General features: G+C 52.0%; 1 protein-coding gene across 1 annotated transcript in view; it reads right to left on the reverse strand.

The window, feature by feature from the left end:
- LOC100074389 (complement C3-like) overlaps nt 1-22299 on the reverse strand; it is a 50874-nt gene that overhangs the window by 23176 nt on the left and 5399 nt on the right. Inside the window, 17 exon segments of the mRNA XM_039910284.1 lie at nt 602-794; nt 4191-4430; nt 4869-5154; nt 5737-5898; nt 6601-6798; nt 7587-7799; nt 7881-8101; nt 8151-8158; nt 8236-8683; nt 9921-10041; nt 10438-10540; nt 11652-11739; nt 12174-12256; nt 12718-12812; nt 14082-14089; nt 14561-14723; nt 14817-14909. Coding sequence (XP_039766218.1) covers nt 602-794; nt 4191-4430; nt 4869-5154; nt 5737-5898; nt 6601-6798; nt 7587-7799; nt 7881-8101; nt 8151-8158; nt 8236-8683; nt 9921-10041; nt 10438-10540; nt 11652-11739; nt 12174-12256; nt 12718-12812; nt 14082-14089; nt 14561-14723; nt 14817-14909 — 2723 coding nt within the window.

Here is a 22299-nt window from a genome sequence, read left to right on the forward strand (position 1 = left end):
CCATCAGGAGTCTCAGAGAGTGAACAAGGGAGTGAGGATGTGGTTCCCTGAGCCACCGCACTGTCTCAGTTCTTCCCACCCCTGACTTAACTCCCTTCCCCCATCACCAGCCTCAGCACTATCCCCTCACGCATAAACTTCTCGAGGGCAAGGATCATGTCTATTGACTCTATTGTATCATCCTCTCCCAAACACTTAGTATGGTGCTCTGCACAGTCACTGCTCAATAAATACCATTGATTGATTGATTGACTGACTGCTGACCCATCCCCTCTGAACTTCTCCTGACTTCTACTGGTCTTGATCTTATCCACTTCAGCTGGGGGTCTACTCCGACACCAGGAACCCCCTCTCACCCCCTCTGTCAGGCGGAGGGGGCCACTTCATTTGGAGCACGTGGAAAGAAAAGGGGGAAGGGATTTTGGCAGGGATGAGGACTGGAAGGAGACCCGCTTCAGAGCTCTAATAGGTCAGAAAGCCGCCACTTGGCGTCTTTTTTAGTCCTGATTGGAGAATCTCAGTTCTTTTCAGAGACCTGGGATGAGTAAGTCTGAGAATCTACTTCAGCAAGCTCTGGAGGCCATCGTCCCCAACTCCTCACCCTTCCCGATCCACCTCCAGGGGCAGCGTCTCCATTTGCCACAGCCAGCTCTCAGGAAACTGACTCCTGGAAATGATATTATCGTACTGCAAAAATTCCTCTTCTTCCTCATCCTCTTCTTCCTCTTCCACTTCTTCCCTCGAGACCAGAGGTGTAAAGGTTTTTAAGAGCATCTCTGTATTGCTTAAGAAAACTGCAGGGAAGAAAGAGAAACAGCGTTTGGGTTAGCTTTGGAACCTCATCTCTTGGCTGCCTGATTCCTGTCGGTGAAGCAGCAGTAAATCAGCCAGCAGAGCACAGACCTTGAGACAGGGAGCACAGGCCAGGAAGTCGAAAGGTTCTAATCCCAGCTCCGCCACTTGTCTGCTGTGTGACCTTGGGCAAATCACTTCACTTTTTTGGGCCTCAGTTTCCTCATCGGCAAAATGGGCATTAATACTGCAAGCCCCACATGGGATGGGGATTGTGTCCAATCTGATTCGCTTGTAACTACCCTAGTGCTTAGTATATTGCCTGACACATAGCATGCATTCAACAAATACCATTAAAAAAACAAACAAAAAAAGGAGTTCTCATAGTCCTAGGTCATGGGACTCCGGGGTCTGCTGGGAGTGGACTCCTGCACTGGCACAGGCTTTCAGGGACACGTTCAGGTACTGAAGGCATTGGAGTCCAGGCGCATCTTCAATCAGGTCAGACACTATCCCAGAGTTTAGCACACTGCTTGACACATAGTAAGCACTTAAAAAAATTCCACAAATGTTATTCGATTATTATTTAAATGCTTATTATATGTCAAGTACTGTAGTAGACACAAGGAAATCAGGTTGGACACAGTCCCTTTCCCACATGGTACTACAGTCTAAGAGGAAAGGAGAACAGGTATTTCACCCCCATTTTACAGATGAGGAATTTGAGGCACAGAGAAGTTAAGCGACTTTGCCCAAGGTCACACAGCAGGCAAGGGGCAGAGCCAGGATTAAAACCCATGTAAAAGGCTTTCCTGAGGGTGGATAGATCTTGCTTGGGCAGCAGGTCTGCTCTCTTTACCTATTACTCCCCAACTCGCCCTCTCCGCTCCACCCAAACTCACCTTCGAATGGTACCCCATTCTTGACTCTCTCACACTCTTCCCCCAGCCTGGCCCTCCTTCCCCACATTCACCAGGCCACAGCCCTTCTCATCTACAGCTTTTCTAAAAGAAAAGTCCCCACCTCCTCCAGGAAACCTTCCCTGATTAATTCCCATCACCCTAAGTCACACAACCCCATAAATAAATGTTTTTAGGTCTGTCTCCCCTGTTAGAATGTAAGCTCTTTGTAGATAGGAAGCATGTCACTTCTTTCTTTTGCACTTTCTAAGAACTTAGCACAGTGCATAGCACTTAGTGGGTACTCCATAACTACTATTACCACTAGTGCTTCTACTACTTATTGAATCCTTGCTCTTCCTCCTGCTCCCACTATCTGTAAATAATTTTTGTCTATCTCTCATCCCCCTTGGTTCGTAAGCCTCTTGAGGGCAGGGGGCATGCGTCTTGCTTATTACAGTACTCCTCTAAGTACTCAGTAGGTGCTCAATAAATACTGTTGATTTAGGGCACAATCAATCGATGTAACATATTAATAATAGTGGAACCTGTTAAGTGCTTACTATATGCCAAACACTGTACTAAATACTGGGGTAGATACAAGAAAATCAGGTCCCACCATAGGGCTTACAGTCTATGTAGGAGGGAGGACAGGTTTGAATTCCCATTTTGCAGATAAGAGAACTGAGGCACAGAGAAGTTAAGTGACTTGCCCAAGGCCATACAGCAGACAAGTGGCAGAGCTGGGATTGGAACCCAAGTTCTCTGACTCCCAGGTCCGGTCTCTTTCCAGCAGGCCACACTGCTCCAGTCAAATGTTTAGTACAGGAGTCTCTGCATACAGTACGTTCTCAGTAAACACCATTGACTGATTGATTGATCCAGTCTCTCCCCACTCCAATCCTTTCTTCACTCTGCTGCCTGGATCACTTTTCTTAAAAAAGTTCAGTCCACAGCTCCCCACTCCTCAAAACCCTCCAGTCATTGTTCATCCATCTCTGCGTCAAACAGAAACTCTCCACCATTGGCTTTAAAGCACTCAATCAGCTCTGCCCTTCTTATTTTACCTTAGTGATTTCCTACTACAACTTTGCTCCTCTAACGCCAACCTACTCACTGTATCTCGATCTTGTCCGTCTTGCCGCCGACCCCTGGCTCATGTCCCCTCCGACCTGGAACTCCCTCCTGCTTCATATCCAACAGACCACCACTCACCCCACCTTCAAAGTCCTATTTAAATCACATGTCCTCCAAGAGGCCTTCCCTGACTAACCTGTCATTTCTCCACCTATTCACCCCCATTTCTGCATCGCCTACTCACTCGGGTCTATACCCCTGGAGTGCTTTGATTCTCTCTCCACTCCAACCCCACATCATCCTTAAAAACTTTGATACTTTGATACTCTCCTCACCCCAGCCCCACACCGCTTATCTACATTATTCTTATACTTTCCTATTTCCTCTATCTGTAATTTATTTTTAGGTCTGTCTCTCTCACTGTACTGTTAGCTCCTTGAGGGCAGGAATTAAGTCGACCAGATATGTCACATTGTACTCTCCTAAGCGCTTAGTCCAGTGCTCTGCACATAATAAACACTTGATTGGCATGGATTGTGACTCATACCTCTCACTGGCCGGGGCAAAGGTGAAGTCAGTCAATCAGTCAATTGTTTTTATTGAGCGCTTACCATGTGCAGAGCACTGTACTAAGCGCTTGGGAGAGTACAATATAACAATAAGCAGATGCATTCCCTGCCCACAGAGAGCTTTCAGTCTAGAGGAGGGAGGAGACAGACAAGAATATAAATAAGTAAATAAATTACAAATTTGTCCGTAAGTGCTGTGGGGCTGGTAGGGGGGGATGAATAAAGGGAGCACGTTCTGAACTTCTGGGAGGCTCAGCTTGGTTCAAAACTTTCCCATGTGCTCACTGAGCATGCTCCACAGGAGCCCGTGCTGCTTTCCCAATCACCTGCGACTATGGCAGAGAGAGAGCAGACTGGCCGTGCTCTTCGGCACCAGGCACTGGGTGGCTCCCTCCCCTGGGTTGGCTGCTGGCTCCAGCTTCCCTCACCTTCCAACCCTCCTGTCCCAGTCCTGGTGGGTCTCTCTCCTCTCCAGGGAAGAGAAAGCCTTAGTGAGGATAGATGAGAAGCAGCATGGCTTAGTGGCAAGGGCACAGACTTGGGAGTCAGAAGATGTGGGTTCTAATCCTGGCTCCACCTCTTGTCTGCTCTGTGACCTTGGGCAAATCACTTTACTTTTCTGTGCCTCGGTTATCTCATCTGTAAAATGGGGACTAAGACTGCTAGCCCAATGTGGGACAGGGACTGTGTCCAACCTGATTACCTTGTATCTACCCCAGTGCTTAGAACAGTGCTTGGCACATAGTAAACACCTAACAAATACAATAATAATTATTTATTATGGGACAGACAGACTGACAGGTAGACGGACAGCCTCAGTCAGCTTGGCACATAGCGTCCTGAGATGGCTCACCTTCTTTGGGGTTTCTGAACTTGATGATCTTGGAGAGGCTGGAGGTACTGGAGGAGAGCAGAGTTTTTTTGGGCAGCAGGACTCCCCCAAAGATGTGGTGGCAGCAAGCCAGAAAAGCAGTCACACAGGCCTGGCCCTCCAGGATATAGTGGGACCGTCGAGCACAGGAGTAGCCCATGGAGTTCTCCTGCATCCCATCCTCACAGCACCGTCTCAGCTGCTGGTCTTGGTACTCCTGGGCTGAGAGTGGGGAGAGCAGAGAAGGGAACTGGCAGGTACAGGAGGCTGCAGGAGGCTGGGCGGGGGGCAGAGAGGTGGAGGGGCTGGCCTAGTAGAGAGAGCATGGACCTGGAAGTCAGAAGGATCTAGGTTCTAACCCTGGCTCTGCCAAATGCTCACTACGTGACCTTGGGCAAGTCACTAACCTTAACTCTAACTTTAACCTTATTTAGCGGGGGTGGTCGCGGGGGGGGGCGGGGCGGTGGAGGGAAAAGAGGTGGAGAGGCTGGGTGTGTGTGTTGGGGGAGCTGCCTAGGTGAGAGAAGAGCAGTAAGGGGGGGCAGAGAACCACAGGGTCGGGGGGCACCTACCAGGGAACAGGGGACCCCCCCCCCAAAGGTAGAAGAAAGGGAGGGATGCTGGGGTGGGAAGGGAGGTGTAGGAGGTGAGGCCTCTCACCCTTGGCTGCCTTTTCCTGGGAGAGGAGGGGAGAGCGGCGGCGACGCCGGTGGCCAGTTGGGGAGCAGTGTGTCTCCGGCAATGAGATTGGCAAGTGATCCCGACGAAGCTCAGTCTGTTGAATTCGACGCCAAGTTATCCTCCACCGTGGCCCAAATGTTCTGTGGTGGTTCCAGGCCCCAGAGTGGGTTTGCAGGCCCAGGCCAGCTTCAGCAAACACGCTTCTGCTGTTGGCACCTCCACCCCAGCCACAGCCCAGATCACTCTTCTCCACAGCGTCCCAGATCTGGAGAGAGACTGAGTCAGTCAGTGGTGGGAAGCGTCAGGGCCCTGAAGAAGTTCCTGAGGGGTGGGCAGGAGATGCTCAGATCATAGCTGAATCTACCAACTATATTGTATTGTCCTCCCCTAAGCGCTTAGCCTAGTCTGTACATAGTAGGTGCTCAATAAACACCATTGATTAATTAATTGATCATAAGTAGAGTTGGCATTTCCTGCCTGGACCAGTAGCCTGGAAGCCCCTCGAGGGCAGGGAGCATGTCTACCAACTATATTGCACTCCCAAGCGCTTAGTCCAGTGGTCTGCCTACAATAAGTGCTCAATAAATACTAGCGATCCATTGATCATAGTAGGTAGAGTTGGCATTTCATCCTGTCCTGCTCCTCTTCATGTCGAGTTCCCATTCTCTTCTAAGGGACTTCCTCAGTGCCTCCTGGAGTTCCCCTACCCCACTCCCTCCCACATGGTTCCTACTTCCCCAGGCTCCCAGGCTATGCCAAACCTCCCCTCGCTCCTCTGCCCCACCCACCAACTTCCCATTTCTAAGTCTGCCCTCTCTGCCCACTTCCCCCATACTGAGCTGCTTACCTTGGCCTGGGACAGTGGTTTCTTCTTGCTGAGGATGTACAAAGCCTTGTCCACAACCACCAGACCCACAGAGGCTCCAGGGTCTCCCTGAACTTTGATTTTGCTGTGCTCACCAGGGAGGTGCACCCTGCCAGCCCCAGGGGTGGCCTCCGTGACCCGTAGCTGAGAGAGCAGGGCAAAAAAGAAGAAGTGGCTCAGAGCCCAGCTGGGGGTGTCAGAAAGAAGAGAAGGGGGCTGGATCCCAGTGTGAGCAGGGATTGTATCTACCAATTCTTGTTTTGTACTCTCCCCTGCACTTAGTACAGTGCTCGGCACTTCAGTTAATGCTCACTAAATGCCACTGATAGATAGAACGATCCTCATAGGGTGGAAGGTCAAGACTGTCTCCTTTTGGGAGAGCCCAACAGGATGTTTTTCTGGGTGGATTCTAAGGGAAGAACTGGGGAGAGAGAAGTAAGGGCTGAAGCGGGTGTCCTGGGAGGAGAGAAGCAGAGGCCGGAAGGAAACTTGCCTATTTTGCTATACTGTGATCTTTTCTCACTCCCAGAAGGCAGAAGACCAGGATAACTCAAACCTCTTAAGGCTCAAACCCCTTAAGCCTCCATAGGTTTGAGTGGGCTGGGACCATTCTGTGGTTGCATCCTAACTCTCCCACAGGAAAGCCAAAGCAGCAGAATGACTCTGGGCCCCACTTTTCCCCCAGTGGCCACTGGGGAGACAGGCAGGGTCCCCCCTGCCATTGGCCACTCTGACAGGATATAGGCCCATCCCAGGCCCAGTCTCACATATTGATTGGCTGATTGATGGGATGTGAAACCGGCCCTGAACCATGTGCCAAACTCTAGGGTTCCCTGCCTCACTTACCGTGCCCATGCAGGTATCCGCCAAGTCCACCCAGAGAGAGTCTGCCACGATCTCACCAGTCCCAGGCACCCGGTAATAGGCCACCAGGCGGAAGGAGGGGATAAGGGTTGGTGTGATAGGCAGTACCAAGCTCACTAATCCCTGGCCAACCAAACGAGGCTGTCGCCCAGCTTTCACAATCCTCCCCTTATTCACAACCTGTTGGGGAAAGAGGGAAATCTGCTATTCGGGAACCAAAGTCCTTCACTCCTTGAACCCAGAGCTCAAGACTTAATGGAAATGAGGCAGTGGTCAACCAAGAAAGTTCATGCCCTCTGCAGTGTGGCCTAGTGGAAAGATCCCAGGCTTGGGAGTCAGAGGACCTGGGTTCTAATCCCAGCTCTACCAACTGTTTTGCCATTTGCTTGCTGTGTGACCTTGGGCCATTCACTTTAACTTCTCTGTGCCTCAGTTTCCTCAGCTGTAAATTGGAGATTCAGTAGCTGTTCTGCCTTCTACTTCAGACTGTGAGCCTCATGTAGGTCAGGGACTGTGTCAGATCAAAATGACTTGTATCTACCCCAGTGCTCAGTACAGTGTTTGATGTATAGTAAGTGCTGAACAAGTACCATAAAACAAACAAACAAATTCTGTTGTTCCTTTCTCTCTTGGCTCTGGGCCCTCCAATAATCCCACACAGATGCCCTCTCCCAGTGTCCACTGTTCAGGGCCAAGGGTCAACTCCTGGGAGTTCAGGAAAAAGCCCAGAGGCTCCAGGACCTCTCCATCCTGGGAACCCTGGACAGAAGAAAGGGGAAAGGGGAAAGGAAAAGTGGGAAGAGAGGGGAAGCGGGAAGGAGAAAAGATATTCAGGGAACAAAGAGAAACAGACAGGTTGAGTTGGCTGCCCCAGTCCACAGTGAATCAAGTGGGTCCTCCCCACCCGCCTTCTGATCCAGACCCCCAGGTTCCCTCCTCGGCCCTCCCTCCATCCAACTGGGCCCTACCAAGTAGATGAAGTAGTCGACCGATCTCTGGACATCTGCACTGTTGCTTTGTAGGTGGAAGTTGACGTTCAGGGGCTTTCCAGGCTGGGCTTGCCCCCTGGGCACCGACAGATGGAGGTAGTTTTTGGAGGAGTCCTGGGGCTGGTAGGCAAGGACCTTCCAGAAGGCTAAAACCTGGCGGTGGGCTGGGATGTGCGGTGTGGTGGTCCTGACCTGGGGAGGGGGATGGGCCCGTGGTAATATGGAGCCGTGATACCCCTCGGACCGGGCACTGGGCTCCCCTGCCGCACTTACCCTCAGCTCCAAGGAACTGTCGTGGACAGGGGTGTTGATGACTAACTCCAGTGTCCCATCAGCCTGTGTCACCCCAGAGAGTGCCCAGGGAGCATCAGTGGACACGGGAACACCAGCTGCCGGAGAACCATCAGGATCCGACACAGAAAGCTGCGTCGGGAGAAGACAAGAGAAGTGTGACTTTGTGGCTTCCTGATGGAGATGATGGGATGACGGGAGGCCTCAGACAGGCAGGGCTGAAATATCCCTGACAAGTTTGGGGTATGAAACTTCCGAGACTCCTCAGGGGCGGGACTTCTGAAGATTGATGGCATCCTATGCTTTGCTGCTACCAGGCAGGGAAAAATGCAGTCACGATACCCTCCCTCCCGGGAGAAGCCTGACCTGGCCCGGGGCACAAATGGGCCAATGTCCCTGTGGACTCTGGGGTGGTCCAGCTCTGGATTTGAGGAGGAACCAATCGACCAGCTGAGTGGATCCCTGAGGATCCCCCAGCCCCATCTCACTTTGGATGGGCCAGGACCTCCCACTCAGCAAGCATCTTGGGTCCCATTTTGGGCTTCTGGGCCCCCACAGCTTCAGGAGGTCAGAAAAACCCTGGAGATGGGTCAAAAGAGAGGCCTGGGGTGAAGGAAAGGGCTGGAAAATAGGAACCAAGGAAATGGGGGAACCCCAAGATCGTCTGACCCTCAGGTTGTAGGGCAGGCCTGGCTTGAAGTACTTTGATGCCTTTGAGAAGAAGATTTTGTAGCGGGAGTTGACAATGGGGATTCCAGTCTTCTCCACCTCCACCATGTCATTCCCTGAGTGGAGAAAGGAGGGGAAATGATGGAAGCAGGGCAAGAGACTAAGGTGGGATAACAGGAAGTCCTTCCCGGATGAGCAGTGAGAGAGGCACTAGAAGTAGCGTGGCTCAGTGGAAAGAGCCCGGGCTTTGGAGTCAGAGTTCATGTGTTCGAATCCCGGCTCAGCCACTTGTCAGCTGTGTGACTTTGGGCAAGTCACTTAACTTCTCGGTGCCTCAGTTACCTCATCTGTAAAATGGGGATTAAGACTGTGAGCCCCACGTGGGACAACCTGATTCCCCTGTGTCTACCCCAGAGCTTAGAACAGTGCTCGGCACATAGTAAGCACTTAACAAATACCAACATTATTATTATTATTATCTCACAGGAGGTCGGGGTAAAGACCTCTTAGAAGGAGAGAGCAATCCCAGATGCTTGAGATGACTGAGGGGAGGGGGAGGGGCAAGATGGGCTTTGGAGGCTCATCCATCATTCATTCATTCATCCATTCATTATAATAATTGTGGAATTTGTTAAGTGCTTACTATGTGTTAAGCACTGTAATAAGCTCAGCGGTAGCTATAAAACTAATTACAAGGTAATTAGATTATTAGATAATTACAAGATAAGCCCTACATGGGGCTCACAGTCTAAGTAGGAGGGAGAATAGGTATTGGATCCCCATTTTACAGATGAGCTAACTGAGGCCCAGAGAAGTTAAGTGACTTGCCCAAAGTCCCACAGCAGACAAGTGTGAAGTGAGAAGCAGCGTGGCGCAGTGGAAAGAGCACGGGCTTTGGAGTCAGGGCTCATGAGTTCAAATCCCAGCTCTGCCACTTGTCAGCTGTGTGACTGTGGGCAAGTCACTTAACTTCTCTGTGCCTCAGTTCCCTCATCTGTAAAATGGGGATTAAGACTGTGAGCCCCACGTGGGACAACCTGATTCCCCTGTGTTTACCCCAGCACTTAGAACAGTGCTCGGCACATAGTAAGCGCTTAACAAATACCAACATTATTATTATTATTATTATTAAGTGGCGGAGAAGAGATTAGAACTCAGGTCCTCTGACTTCCAGGTCTGTGCTCTTTCTACTAGGCCAAGTTGCTTCCTTATTGTATGCAGAGCCCTGTACTAAGCATCTGGGAGCACCCAACAAAAGTGGAGGACCAGGCCCTGGGGCTGTCCTTCTGGCCTGAGGTCTCGCCTCCTCCTTCATTCAAATCCTGCTTCAAGGAAAGGATATGGGCTTCTTACCAGTGTCTGTCAGAACAGTCACAGCCACATAGATGGAATACTCTAGGGTCTTCTGGGGTTCAGGAAACCGGCTCTGGACCATGGCTTGGGTCAGGGTGGTCTTTCCTTTGCCGCCCAGTACCTAGAACCCAGAGCAGGATTTCCTGAGCTCCTACCCAGTGTCCCCGCATTGCCACCACCCTCTGCCTGCAGCAGCCCCTGCTCATTTTCCCCAGCCCACTCACCCTCATGCCTGCCCTGCTGCCTTGGGATCAGGCAGCTTCCAAACTGGGGCCCTGGTGGAGCAGTAATTGCCTGGCTGCAGGCAAGTCTGGGGGCTCTGAGGCACTACCCAACTGGGAGTTTGAAGGGGGCCTGGGAGAGGTGGCCTTACCTGACTCCGTAGGGAGGGAACTGGGGGTGGGAGTATGGGAGGGGAGGGTGGAAGGGGAGCAGGGGCTGAGGACCCCAGGAAGAGAGAGAAGGGGTCGGGGGCTCAGGGGAGAGGAGTGGCATGGTGAGAGTAGAAGAATCTCACTGGCGTTTTCTGCAGGGAGCTGGGGAGGCTCTTCTTTTCCTCCTTTTTCATCAGCCCAAAAAGGACAAAAGCCTGGCCCTCCACTGGCTTCCCATACAGGAACCTGAGTACAGGGCAGAGAAGGGCATGGGGGAGAGTAACTTAGCCCAGGGAAGAGAAGGCTGGGGTCCACCGTGACCTGGGCTGGTGACTACTGCATCTACAGTCGCTCAACAAGTCCCATTGTCATTCTACCACTGCAGAATTCTTCCCAGTGGTAGAAGTGGCCCAGTTGAGGGGGAAAATGGCACCCAGGGCATGTTTTCCCTAGGTCATCATGAAAACTGAAGGCTGAACCAGGGGCTCCTGCACCCCAGGGACCTGTCAAGGAGCTGGGTTAATTTCAGCAGCTGCTGGCCAAGAAGAAGAAAATACACTCTGCCTGTGTCACCAGGGTGGAAGTCTGGATCCAAGCAGACACCCCGTGACTGCTTGTACCCCATCATGTGAGAAGGATTGTGACGCTGAATGAGTCATGGGTCAACCTTCTCCACCTCAATGGACCACTCTGGCCATTTGACCAGAAAGGGGGCAGTGCAACCTGAAGCCAGCTCAACAGGGCTAGAGGCAGGCTATGTAGGCAATGTAGGCAATGGCTTTTGGAGGCAGGAATGTAGGCAATGGCTTTTGGTGATTCATGAGGTTGGCAGCCATACGATGAATGGCAATTTAACCCATGCTTTCCAAGCCTCTAAATTCCTTGTTGCAGGCTAGCATGACCTGTTCTCCATCCTCACCGAGGCCAGAATAAGAATTAGTAGGCTTCTGTTGCAGAAGGCTTTTAGGTAGGAAACGAAAAAAAAATAATAATATTGGTGATATTAGTTAAGCACTGGGCTAAGTACTGCGAGGAGGCTAGATAATCAAGTCAGATATAGTCCCTGGCCCACATGGGTCAGACTGTGAGCCCCATGCGAAACAGGGACTGTGTCCAACCTGATTGACTTGTATCTACCCCAACACTTTGAACTGTGCTTGACAAATGGTAAGTGCTTAACAAATACTATAATAACGGGCCTCTGCTCCTCTCAAAGCTGGTTGTCAACTCCAGCATGCCCTCTGGAGGTCTTTATAAACAGGCAGATTCCCCTAGGGCTGGGATGGTTTAGGTGAGACCCTACTCAGGGACAGAGGACCCTTTCAGGCCCCACCTGGCCAGAGAATCTGGTCCCTACCTGGCTGAGATGTCCACGGTTAACTCTTCATCATCCACGTAGAAGAAATTCTGTTCAGGTTCCACCCGCACTTCAAAGCTGGGCATCACTGCCGGGAGAGGGTAAAGAGTTCAAAGACAGATGCCCTAGGGGTGGCAAGGCCCAGGGATTGGCAAGGAGCTGAGGGAGAAGTCAGCTCTCCAGGACCCCCACCTGTCCCTTGACAACACCCCCAACATCCTGGCTAAGGCAATGCCAGCTGGCACACAGGCCATACGGTGGGCAGGGAGAAAAGGAGCTGGAGCCAGCCTTTCCAACTACTCACCTGAAATAAACTAATCCTTATCCATGACAAGTAACTAGCGGCAAGGTGGACCCCAGCATCCCTTACCTCAGTCCAACCTAATCAAGTGCTGCCCCAAGCTGGGTCCAGCCCTTAGGCTGGGCCCAGAAGGGGCATCTCTGTCCTCCCTGCCCCAGGCCACCTCAAGGGGAAGAGCAAGAGGCTGCAAGTTCTGCCTGGCACTGGGGAGGAGCTGGTACCATATTCCTTGACTTCAAACTCGGCCGTGAAGGACTTCTGTGGTGTATGCTGGAAAGCAGAAACGATCTTCCAGGTTCCCAGGCTGCAGAGGAGACATGAGTGTATTTTGTGTGTGGTGGAGGGGCGGAAGGAGGGGGAATGCTGGTGACATAGGGACATGTGGACAAGTGAGACTTCATTTATTCAATCATATTTATTGAGTGCTTACTTTGTGCAGAGCAGTATACTAAGCACTTGGGACTTCTAATAGCTGGGCCAAATACTTCCTGACCTTCATCTCTGAGGAGCTCAAAAGTGCTCAACCTAGTCCTCTGCTTTGACCACCCACCGACCCACCCCAAAAAGCAGAGAAGAAGCCATTTTCCTGGAGGAAACTGAGGCACAGATGGTGAGAGCCACTGATCCTCAGGTCTCTGAGGGAGCCAGCACTAAAAATACCAAGGAGAGTCCCCTCTCCATTCCCCCTGGAGAGGGGACTCAGTTTCCCCCTCCTCTCTCCCTCCTCCCGAAATCCCGCCTCATTCCCAAGAATAGGCTGCTCACTTGGTGATATCAGGAAGCTTGTAATTCCCTGGGATAATCCCACTGTGGTTCATCGAGATCATGTGAAACTTCTCCATGACAATCCCATCTGGGTTCTGAAGGAAGGCAGCCCCAAGCAAGATGGGCCATGATGAATGCCCGGTCAGGTTAGAGTTGAGAGGATGAGGGAAAGGAAGCAAGTGGAATAACCCACCATCCTTTCTGTCCCCCAAGCCTGAAACTTTGGGTGGAATCTTTGCTGCCCCTCTGGCTCTTACCCCTACATACAACCAATGGCCAGGTCCAGTGGCCACATCCCTCTGTCCTCCCTGTCCTCACCAGTAAATCCTCAGTCCAGGCCCTGGTCTCTTCTCCTCAGGATTACTGGAACTACCGTCTCCTGTCTGCCCTCCTCCCATCCTCCCCACTCCCCAAGTGTTCCACATAATGCAAGCCAGGTCACCCATAATGTTCGCTGCTTCTACTGACAGCCTCACTCATCATCAACCTCTAATAGATCAAACACATGATACTGTCTATGGCCTTCAAAGCTCTCGGTCAGCAGGGTCCAGTCTATCTGCTTTTATCTCCTTCTACCCATTTCTCCCTCCCTCTCTCCCTCTGGACCCCATCCTCCATTTCAGCCCCGTCCCCCCCAAGGCCCCACCCCCTCCCTGCTAGTATTTGTGTTTGCACTGTTTACCCCATTAGAGTGGAAGATCCTTGAAGGCAGACACTACATCTATTCTCTTTTTCAGTGCAGCATACCTCAGAGACCCTCAGTCATGTCAGCTGACAATCCAACAATCAGTGATATTTACTGAGCACTTAGTATGTGCAGAGCACTGTACTAAATGCTTGGGAGAGTACAATACAGTAGAGTTGGTAGACATGATCCCTGCCCACAAAGAGTTTACAATGTACAGCTTATAGCTGTGGCTGCGGCTGCTGAAGATAATGAAAATAAAGCTGATATAAGAGCAGGAAGTGAGGTTTGGGGAGACAAAGTGATACGGGGACAGGAAATGGAAGGGACAGGAAGTGGAGACTTAGAAAGTTGCCTGAAGACCAGAAATGACAGAGATAGGAACTGGCATAGGAGGCTGGGGGTAGTATAGGATCAGGAAATGGAGGGATAGGAAGTGGTTTATGCAGTCGGAAGGACTTAAATGGTGACAACATTTTAACCATGGCCAAAAACCTGGCCATGGTGATTTCTTCTTGCCATTCAGGCAAAAGGGGATCAGCCCCCAGCCTTTTCAGGGTCTATCTCATCACACCTTTAACTGAGACCAAATTCCTACTCCCCGGCCCCTATCCCAGATCCCTGGGGCGGGCCCTGAGAGAAACAACGTTGGCTTCATCACTCCCCTGGCCAGACTCACCATGATCTCTGTAGAAACCGGCGTGGGGCTCGGGTCCAAGGAGTTGGCCAACGAGAAGAGTCAAAACTGAACTGGGCAGGTCAGAGAGAGGGTGAGAGGGTTGGGGGTGGGGCGGGGCAGAGAGGGGCCGACAGCAGGGCAGCAGGCGGGCATGCGATGCAGAGATGGAAAGAGCTAAAGAAAAAGTCTGTGGACCGGACCCTGAACAGGAATTTTCCCAGCCTGATGGACCAGGACCACAGGGGGTTGGGGAGTTTGACCTGCAGCAGCTTGGAGTCAAGCAAGATCTAGGGCATTATTATGGGCATCTCCTTCATCCTGGGGCTGAATCAGGGAGGAGAAGGAGGGCCAGGCTTGTGTCCCAACTCCAAGTTCGAGTCCTGCTGTCCCTCCTTCGGAAGACTTATTTCCCTTCCCATCCTTCTCCCACCCCAAGCAAGGGCTGGCACCTGAGGGTGGCCTCCCAGGGGGCCCTGTACCTGTGTTCCCAGGAGCATAGAGGGTCTTGTCCGTTTGAGTGAAGATGTAGCCAGAGTTGAAGGACAGAAGCAGCACCTGCTCCAGGGGAGCATCCGGAAACTCAGCTTGGACATAGACATGCTGTTTGCCCTTGAAGTCCTTGGGCAGGCTCTCAGCTGGGACCTGGGGGGAGAGGAAACACCCCTCAGGGCTGGGAGCCCTTGCACCCCTTTTCCAAAGGCATAAATCCACCGGAAGAGGACTAACTGGCTTTACGTGTGCAATGAGGGTTCTCATGAAAAAGGCAATGACTAGTTGCTTTCCTTTCCCAGAGAACAGCAAACAGATGGAAATGGGCTTATATTGCTGCTAGAGGGAGGGCAGTTAGACCTAAAGGAGAACTTCTTGATGGCCAGGGAGAGTCAACTGGCTACTGGGGAAGCCTGCTGTGGAGTCTCCATCTCTGGAGATCTTCCAAAGAAGAGGAGACCGTCATCTGTCTTAGAAGGTTTGGGCCAGAAGTTGGCAAATGGAGACTCCTTGAAGCCTACTTAAAGACCCTGAAGGGGGTATGGCCAGTAGGGCAGACAACGGGGCTCGTGTGGACCCAGAAAGAATCAGTAGCAGCAGCCACACAAAAATCAAAGGATGAAAGACTTGCTCCCCCTGGCTCTGAAGCATACAGGAGGTTTTCTTTTGCTATCTGCTGTGTGTAAAGGGGTGCATTGGGGGGGGCAGGGGGAGGGGGGATGTATGTTAGGGGAGGAGCCTGGGTAAGTGGGGAGGTAAATGACTGAGGAGGCAGCTCAGATGAAACTTGGAGGCAGCAGGAGATGAATTTTGAAAAATTTCAACCCCTCCTGACTTTATCATTCCCCCACCTGGAGACAAAGGTTGGCCGGATGAATCAGTTGGTGGTATTTATTGAGTACTAACTGTGTGAAGAGCACTAGACTAAGATCTTGGGAGAGTACAACAGAGTTGGTAGACATAGATCCTGCCCACAAGGAGATAACAATCTAGAGCAGGAGCTTACATCTACAGAAGCAGTGTGTCCTAGTGGAAAGGGCCAGAGCGGAGTCAGGGGGCCTGTGTTCCAATTCTGACTCAATCACTTGTCTGTTGGGTGACCTTTATTTATTATTTTAATGGTTTTTGTTAAGCACTAAATATGTGTCAGGCATTGTACTAAGCACTGGGGTAGATACAAGCTAATCAGATTGGATATAGTCCATGTCCCACATGGGGCTTACACTATTAATCCTCATTTTACAGATAAGGTAATTGTGGCACAGAGAAGTTAAGTTATATGACTTGCCCAAGGCCATATAGTGGACAAATGGCAGAGCCAGGATTAGGATCCAGGTCCATGCCCTATCCACTAGGTCATGCTTCTTTTCAAGCCACTTCACTTCTCTGGGCTTCAGTTTCCTCATCTGTAAAATAGGGATTCCCACCCACTTTCACTGTGAGCCCCATGTGGAACAGGACTGATTCTCATATAATAATAATGGTATTTGTTAAGCACTTACTGTGTGCCAAGCACTGGGGTAGATACAAGGTGATCAGGTTGTCCTGTGTGGGGCTCACAGTCTTAATCCCCATTTGACAGATGAGGTAACTGAGGCACAAAGAATAATAATAATAATGTTGGTATTTGTTAAGTACTTACTTTGTGCAGAGCACTGTTCTAAGCACTGGGGTAAATAGAAGGTAATCAGATTGTCCCATGTGGGGCTCACAGTAAATCCCCATTTAACAGATGAGGTAACTGAGGCCCAGAGAAGTTAAGTGACTTGCCCACAGTCACACAGCTGACAAGTGGCAGAGCCAGGATTCGAACCCATGACCTCTGACTCCCAAGCCTGGGCTCTTTCCACTGAGCCATGCTGCTCCTCCTTCCACTGCTTTCCAGGAAGGGAACACCCTCTGCCCCAGGACTGACAGGTGTTCTTGCCCAGTCCTACTCTGGTCCCTGCAAGTAGGGGTGGGAAGGATTTGAAGTGAAATGATTTGCCCAAAGTCACACAGCTGACAAGTGGTGAAGGTGGGATTAGAACCCATGACCTATGATTCCCAAGCGCAGGCTCTTGCCACTAAGTCACGCTGCTTCTCGTGCTGCTTATATCTGCTCCCCAAGTTTAGTACAGTGCTTGGCACATAGTAAGCACCTAACAAATACCATCCTTATTACGACTTCTTGAGGTACCCTCTAATTTTGAGGATTCAATGCTTTTCCAATCCCCCCTCCCTGTTCTATCCTTGTTTGCCCTGTTTGTACCACTAATTGTAAATGGCCTTTGCCTGTCTGCTCTTATTAAGAAGCTCCTGGCAGGCTGGAATCATGTATTTTGCTTCAACTGGACTCTTCCTAGTATTTCATCTTCCTTAAGCACTCAATAAATAATTAATCATATTTATTGAGTACTCACTGTTTGCAAAGCATTGTACAAAGCACTTGGCAGGCACATTTCCTGCCCATAACTAGCTTACAATCTACTTTTGTTGTTGATGATGGTGCGGGGGACAATCAGTACCAGTGTTGGGGAATTTGATGGGAGTCAGGACTCTTGGGTTTGTTGCAATTCTGCCTTACAGGAACACTTGGAACACTTTAATATTGGTATTTGTTAAGTGCTTACTTTGTGCAGAGCACTGTTCTAAGCGCTGGGGTAGATACAGGGAAATCAGGTTATCCCACGTGGTGCTCACAATCTTCATCCCCATTTTACAGATGAGGTAACTGAGGCCCAGAGAAGAGATGTTCTTCCCCTTGACTCTATTTATTGCCATTGTTCTTGTATGTCTGTCTCCCCCAATTAGACTGTAAACCCGTCAAACGGCTGGGACTGTCTCTATCTATTGCCGACTTGTTCATTCCAAGCGCTTAGTACAGCGCTCTGCACATTCAATACTAATAATACTAATTATTAATACTATTTATTAATACTAATAAATAAATACTATTGAATGAAGTGATTTGCCCAAAGTCACATAGCTGACAAGTGGCAGAACTGGGATATGAACCCATGACCTCTGACTCCCAAGCCCATGCTCTTTCTACGGAGCCACACTGCTATACTGCCTCTTTCCTCCTTCTTAGAGCTAGATTTTGTGGCAGGCACACTTGACTACCATTTCCAACCCATCCCTCCCTGCAAGCAGCAGAAGAAATCTGAGTGACTGATTTGAAGTATCATCTGCGCTTCCTCCCCCTCCACCGGGGAGCTGAGCCTCGGACCGTCCGGACCGGCGCCCGCCTCAGCCTTTCGCAACCTGGACCTCCGCACCCCCGCTCGGGAACTCCGACACTACGGATCTTCGCCCCCACAGACCCCCAGCCACCAGCTTCCAGTCCACCTGCCCCCCCCCCCGCTCGGGCCCGGGGACATTGCTCTCCCCTTCTCGATCCTGGGGACATTGTGCTCCCCTTCTCGGCCCCAAGGACATTGTGTCCTCGGGGGACATTGTGTCCCCCTGCTCAGGCCTGGGGACATTGTGCTCCCCAACCGCTCCCCCACTCCGCCCGAGGCGGCCATTTTGGGAAGCCCCCACTCTGCCTGAGGCGGCCATTTTGGGAAGGCCTCACTCCCTCTTCCCTCTTGAGGTGATTCATCTCTCCCGCCCCCGCCCCGGGCGACGACGTCCTTATTCTCACCATGTTACCTTACCTTAGCCGCCGCCTACGGCCGCCACCCACCCCGGACAACCTCAGGGCCCCCCCGCCGCCACAGGGTTATTTGGTCATGAGCTCTGGGACTCTCTCGGCCGCTGGCCGCTTGACTTTGAGTCTGATCGGGTAGGGTCGGCTCGTCCCCCGACCCTGGTCATCGCCTGCTTATTAACACTATTGTAGTGTGCCTTACTGTAGCATGTTGCTATATTTGCGATCTCGCTTTTTATCGTCAGACTTTGAATTTGATCAGGTCGCCCCTTAATCGAGTCTACCCCCGACCCTGATCATCACCCCTTTTATTAACACGACTATATTGTATCATACTGTATCATGTTGCTATATTAGCACTACTGTATTGTATCATATTGTATCATGTTGCTATATTACCGATTTCGTTTATTACTGTTTATTGTTGTCAGTGCTGCCACCCACCTCTCTGGCCTCGCCATGTCCCTCCTCCCCACCTCCCCCCTCCCGCCCCTTCCTATCCTCCCCTTCCCCTTCCCCTCTCTCGCTCAGCTCTTTCCCGCTCTCTCCTCTGTCTCCTCCCCCCCTCCTCTCTCCCGCCCTAGAACCCCACTTTACCAGCGCTACCCCTCTTCCCCTCCCCTACTCTTCCCCCACCAAACCCCCTCTTCACCCCCTCCCCCCTTCTCTCTTCTCCACCCATGCCCCATCCCAGTCCTCTTGTCCCACCGCCACCCCTCATCCCCCTCTCCTCGTCCAGGGCCCCGCCACCTCCTTCCCATCCAAACCCTCCCCTCCCCTCGCCCTTCCCCCCCTCCTCCCCTTGCACCCACAGCTACTTTCAAGTGTGGCCTCTGGAACCCCCGCTCTATTACAGGCAAGCTACCTTTCATCCATGACGTTTTCCTCTCCCGCTCTTTCCTCCTCCTCGCCCTTTCGGAAACGTGGCTCTCTCCCGAAGACACGGTCTCCGCCGCCGCTCTCTCCAGCGGAGGCCTCTCCTTCTCCCACTCCCCCAGACTCACCGGTAAGGGAGGAGGCGTCGGCTTCCTCCTCTCACCCCGTTGCCGCTTCCGCACTATCCCTCCTCCCCCCTCCCTCTCCTTCCCCTCCTTCGAAGCCCATATCATTCGCCTCTACCACCCACTCCAGTTACTTGTCGCCGTCATCTACCGCCCTCCCGGTCCCACCTCCGACTTCTTCAACCACCTTGACCCCTTTCTCACCTTCCTCCTCTCCTTCTCTCTGCCCACTCTGATCCTTGGAGACTTCAACATCCATACGGATGTACCCGACGACTCCTCTGCCGCCCGCCTGCTATCCCTCCTCGACTCTGCCAACCTCCTCCTCCACCATACTGCGCCCACTCACCGACTCGGTCACACCCTCGATCTCGTCATCTCCTACCGCTGCACTATCTCCTCCCTCACCAACTCTGAAATCCCTCTCTCTGACCATAACCTTCTCACCTGCCTCATCTCTCACACTCCCTCCCCCTGCAAATCTTCGCTACTGCCCCACAGAGACCTCCGCTCTCTCGATCCCATCCGTCTTTCCAATAGCATCTCTCCTCACCTTGCCGCCCTGTCCTCTCTTCCCACTCTCGACGAGCGGGTCTCCGCTCTCAACTCCACCCTCTCTACTCATCTCAACTCTCTCGCCCCCCTTTCCCTCCGCCGCTCTCGCTCCACTAACCCACAGCCCTGGATCACCTCCTCCGTCCGCCTCCTACGCTCCTATGCTCGAGCTGCCGAGCGCTGCTGGCGAAAGTCCAAGCACCAAGCCGACCTCACACACTTCAAATTTATCCTTTCCTGCCTTAACTCTGCCCTCTCCTCCGCCAGGCAAAGCTTCTTCTCCTCCCTCATCGACACCCATGCCCGTCACCCCCGCCGATTGTTCCGGACCTTTAACTCTCTCCTTAGGCCCCCTGTTCCTCCCCCTCCCCCATCTCTCACCCCCAATGATCTGGCCACCTATTTCCTCACGAAAATCAACACAATCAGGTCTGAGCTCCCCAAAGTCACCCCTCCGCCTCTCCCCTCCCCCCACCAACCCCCTCCCCTACTTTCCCATCCTTCCCTGCAGTATCCTCAGAGGAGATCTCCTCCCTCCTCGCAAGTGCCACCCCCTCCACCTGCGCCTCGGACCCCATTCCCTCTCACCTTCTTAAAACCATCGCCCCTGCCCTCCTCCCTTCCTTAACTTCTATTTTTAACCACTCAATCTCCAAGGGTTCCTTCCCCTCTGCCTTCAAACATGCCCACGTCTCCCCCATCCTAAAAAAACCCGCTCTTGACCCCACTTCCCCCTCCAGTTATCGTCCTATCTCCCTACTACCCTTCCTTTCCAAAATCCTAGAACGAGTCGTCTACAATCGATGCCTAGAATTCCTTAACTCCCATTCTCTCCTAGACCCCCTCCAATCTGGCTTCCGTCCCCTCCACTCTACCGAGACTGCTCTCTCTAAGGTCACCCGTGACCTCCTTCTTGCCAAATCCAATGGCTCCTACTCCATTCTGATCCTCCTTGACCTCTCTGCTGCCTTTGACACTGTCGACCATCCCCTCCTCCTCCATACCTTATCTCACCTTGGCTTCACGGACTCTGTCCTCTCCTGGTTCTCCTCTTACCTCTCTGGACGATCATTCTCGGTCTCCTACGCTGGAGCCTCCTCCCCCTCCCATCCTTTAACTGTTGGAGTTCCTCAAGGGTCAGTTCTTGGCCCTCTTCTGTTCTCCATTTACACTCACTCCCTCGGTGAACTCATCCGCTCTCACGGCTTTGACTACCATCTCTACGCAGATGACACGCAGATCTACATCTCTGCCCCTGTCCTCTCCCCCTCCCTTCAGGCTCGCATCTCCTCCTGCCTCCGGGACGTCTCCACCTGGATGTCGGCCCGCCACCTAAAACTCAACATGAGCAAGACTGAGCTCCTCATCTTCCCTCCCAAACCCGGTCCGCTCCCAGACTTCTCTATCACCGTGGATGGCACGATCATCCTTCCCGTCCCGCAGGCCCGCAATCTCGGTGTCATCCTTGACTCGTCCCTCTCGTTCACCCCACACATCCTATCCGTTACCAAGACCTGCCGGTTTCACCTCTACAATATCGCCAAGATCCGCCCTTTCCTCTCCACCCAAACGGCTACCTTACTATTACGGGCTCTCGTTATATCCCGGCTAGACTACTGTGTCAGCCTTCTCTCTGACCTCCCTTCCTCCTCTCTCTCCCCGCTCCGGTCTATTCTTCACTCCGCTGCCCAGCTCATCTTCCTGCAGAAACGATCTGGGCATGTCACTCCCCTTCTTAAACAACTCCAGTGGTTGCCTATCGACCTCCGCTCCAAACAAAAACTCCTCACTCTAGGCTTCAAGGCTCTCCATCACCTTGCCCCTTCCTACCTCTCCTCCCTTCTCTCTTTCTACCGCCCACCCCGCACGCTCCGCTCCTCTGCCGCCCACCTCCTCACCGTCCCTCGGTCTCGCCTATCCCGCCGTCGACCCCTGGGTCACGTCCTCCCGCGGTCCTGGAACGCCCTCTCTCCTCACCTCTGCCAAACTGATTCTCTTTCCCTCTTCAAAACCTTACTTAAAAATCACCTCCTCCAAGAGGCGTTCCCAGACTGAGCTCCTCTTCCCCCTCTACTCCCTCTCCCATCCCCCCTTTACCTCTCCGCAGCTAAAGCCTCATTTTCCCCTTTTCCCTCTGCTCCTCCACCTCTCCCTTCCCATCCCCACAGCACTGTACTTGTCCGCTCAACTGTATATATTTCGTTACCCCTATTTATTTGTTAATGAATTGTACATCGCCTTGATTCTATTTAGTTGCCATTGTTTTTACGAGATGTTCTTCCCCTTGACGCTGTTTAGTGCCATTGTTCTTGTCTGTCCGTCTCCCCCGATTAGACCGTAAGCCCGTCAAATGGCAGGGACTGTCTCTATCTGTTGCCGACTTGTTCATCCCAAGCGCTTAGTACAGTGCTCTGCACATAGTAAGCGCTCAATAAATACTATTGAATGAATGAATAATGAATACTCCTGGCCTAGCCTCCCTACTAAGTGATAGGTAGATGGTGGGCCTGGAGAGAGAGCTGTGTTTATAGAGTGGGAA

This window comes from Ornithorhynchus anatinus, chromosome X1, assembly GCF_004115215.2.
Source record: "Ornithorhynchus anatinus isolate Pmale09 chromosome X1, mOrnAna1.pri.v4, whole genome shotgun sequence".
Lineage (NCBI taxonomy): Eukaryota > Metazoa > Chordata > Mammalia > Monotremata > Ornithorhynchidae > Ornithorhynchus > Ornithorhynchus anatinus.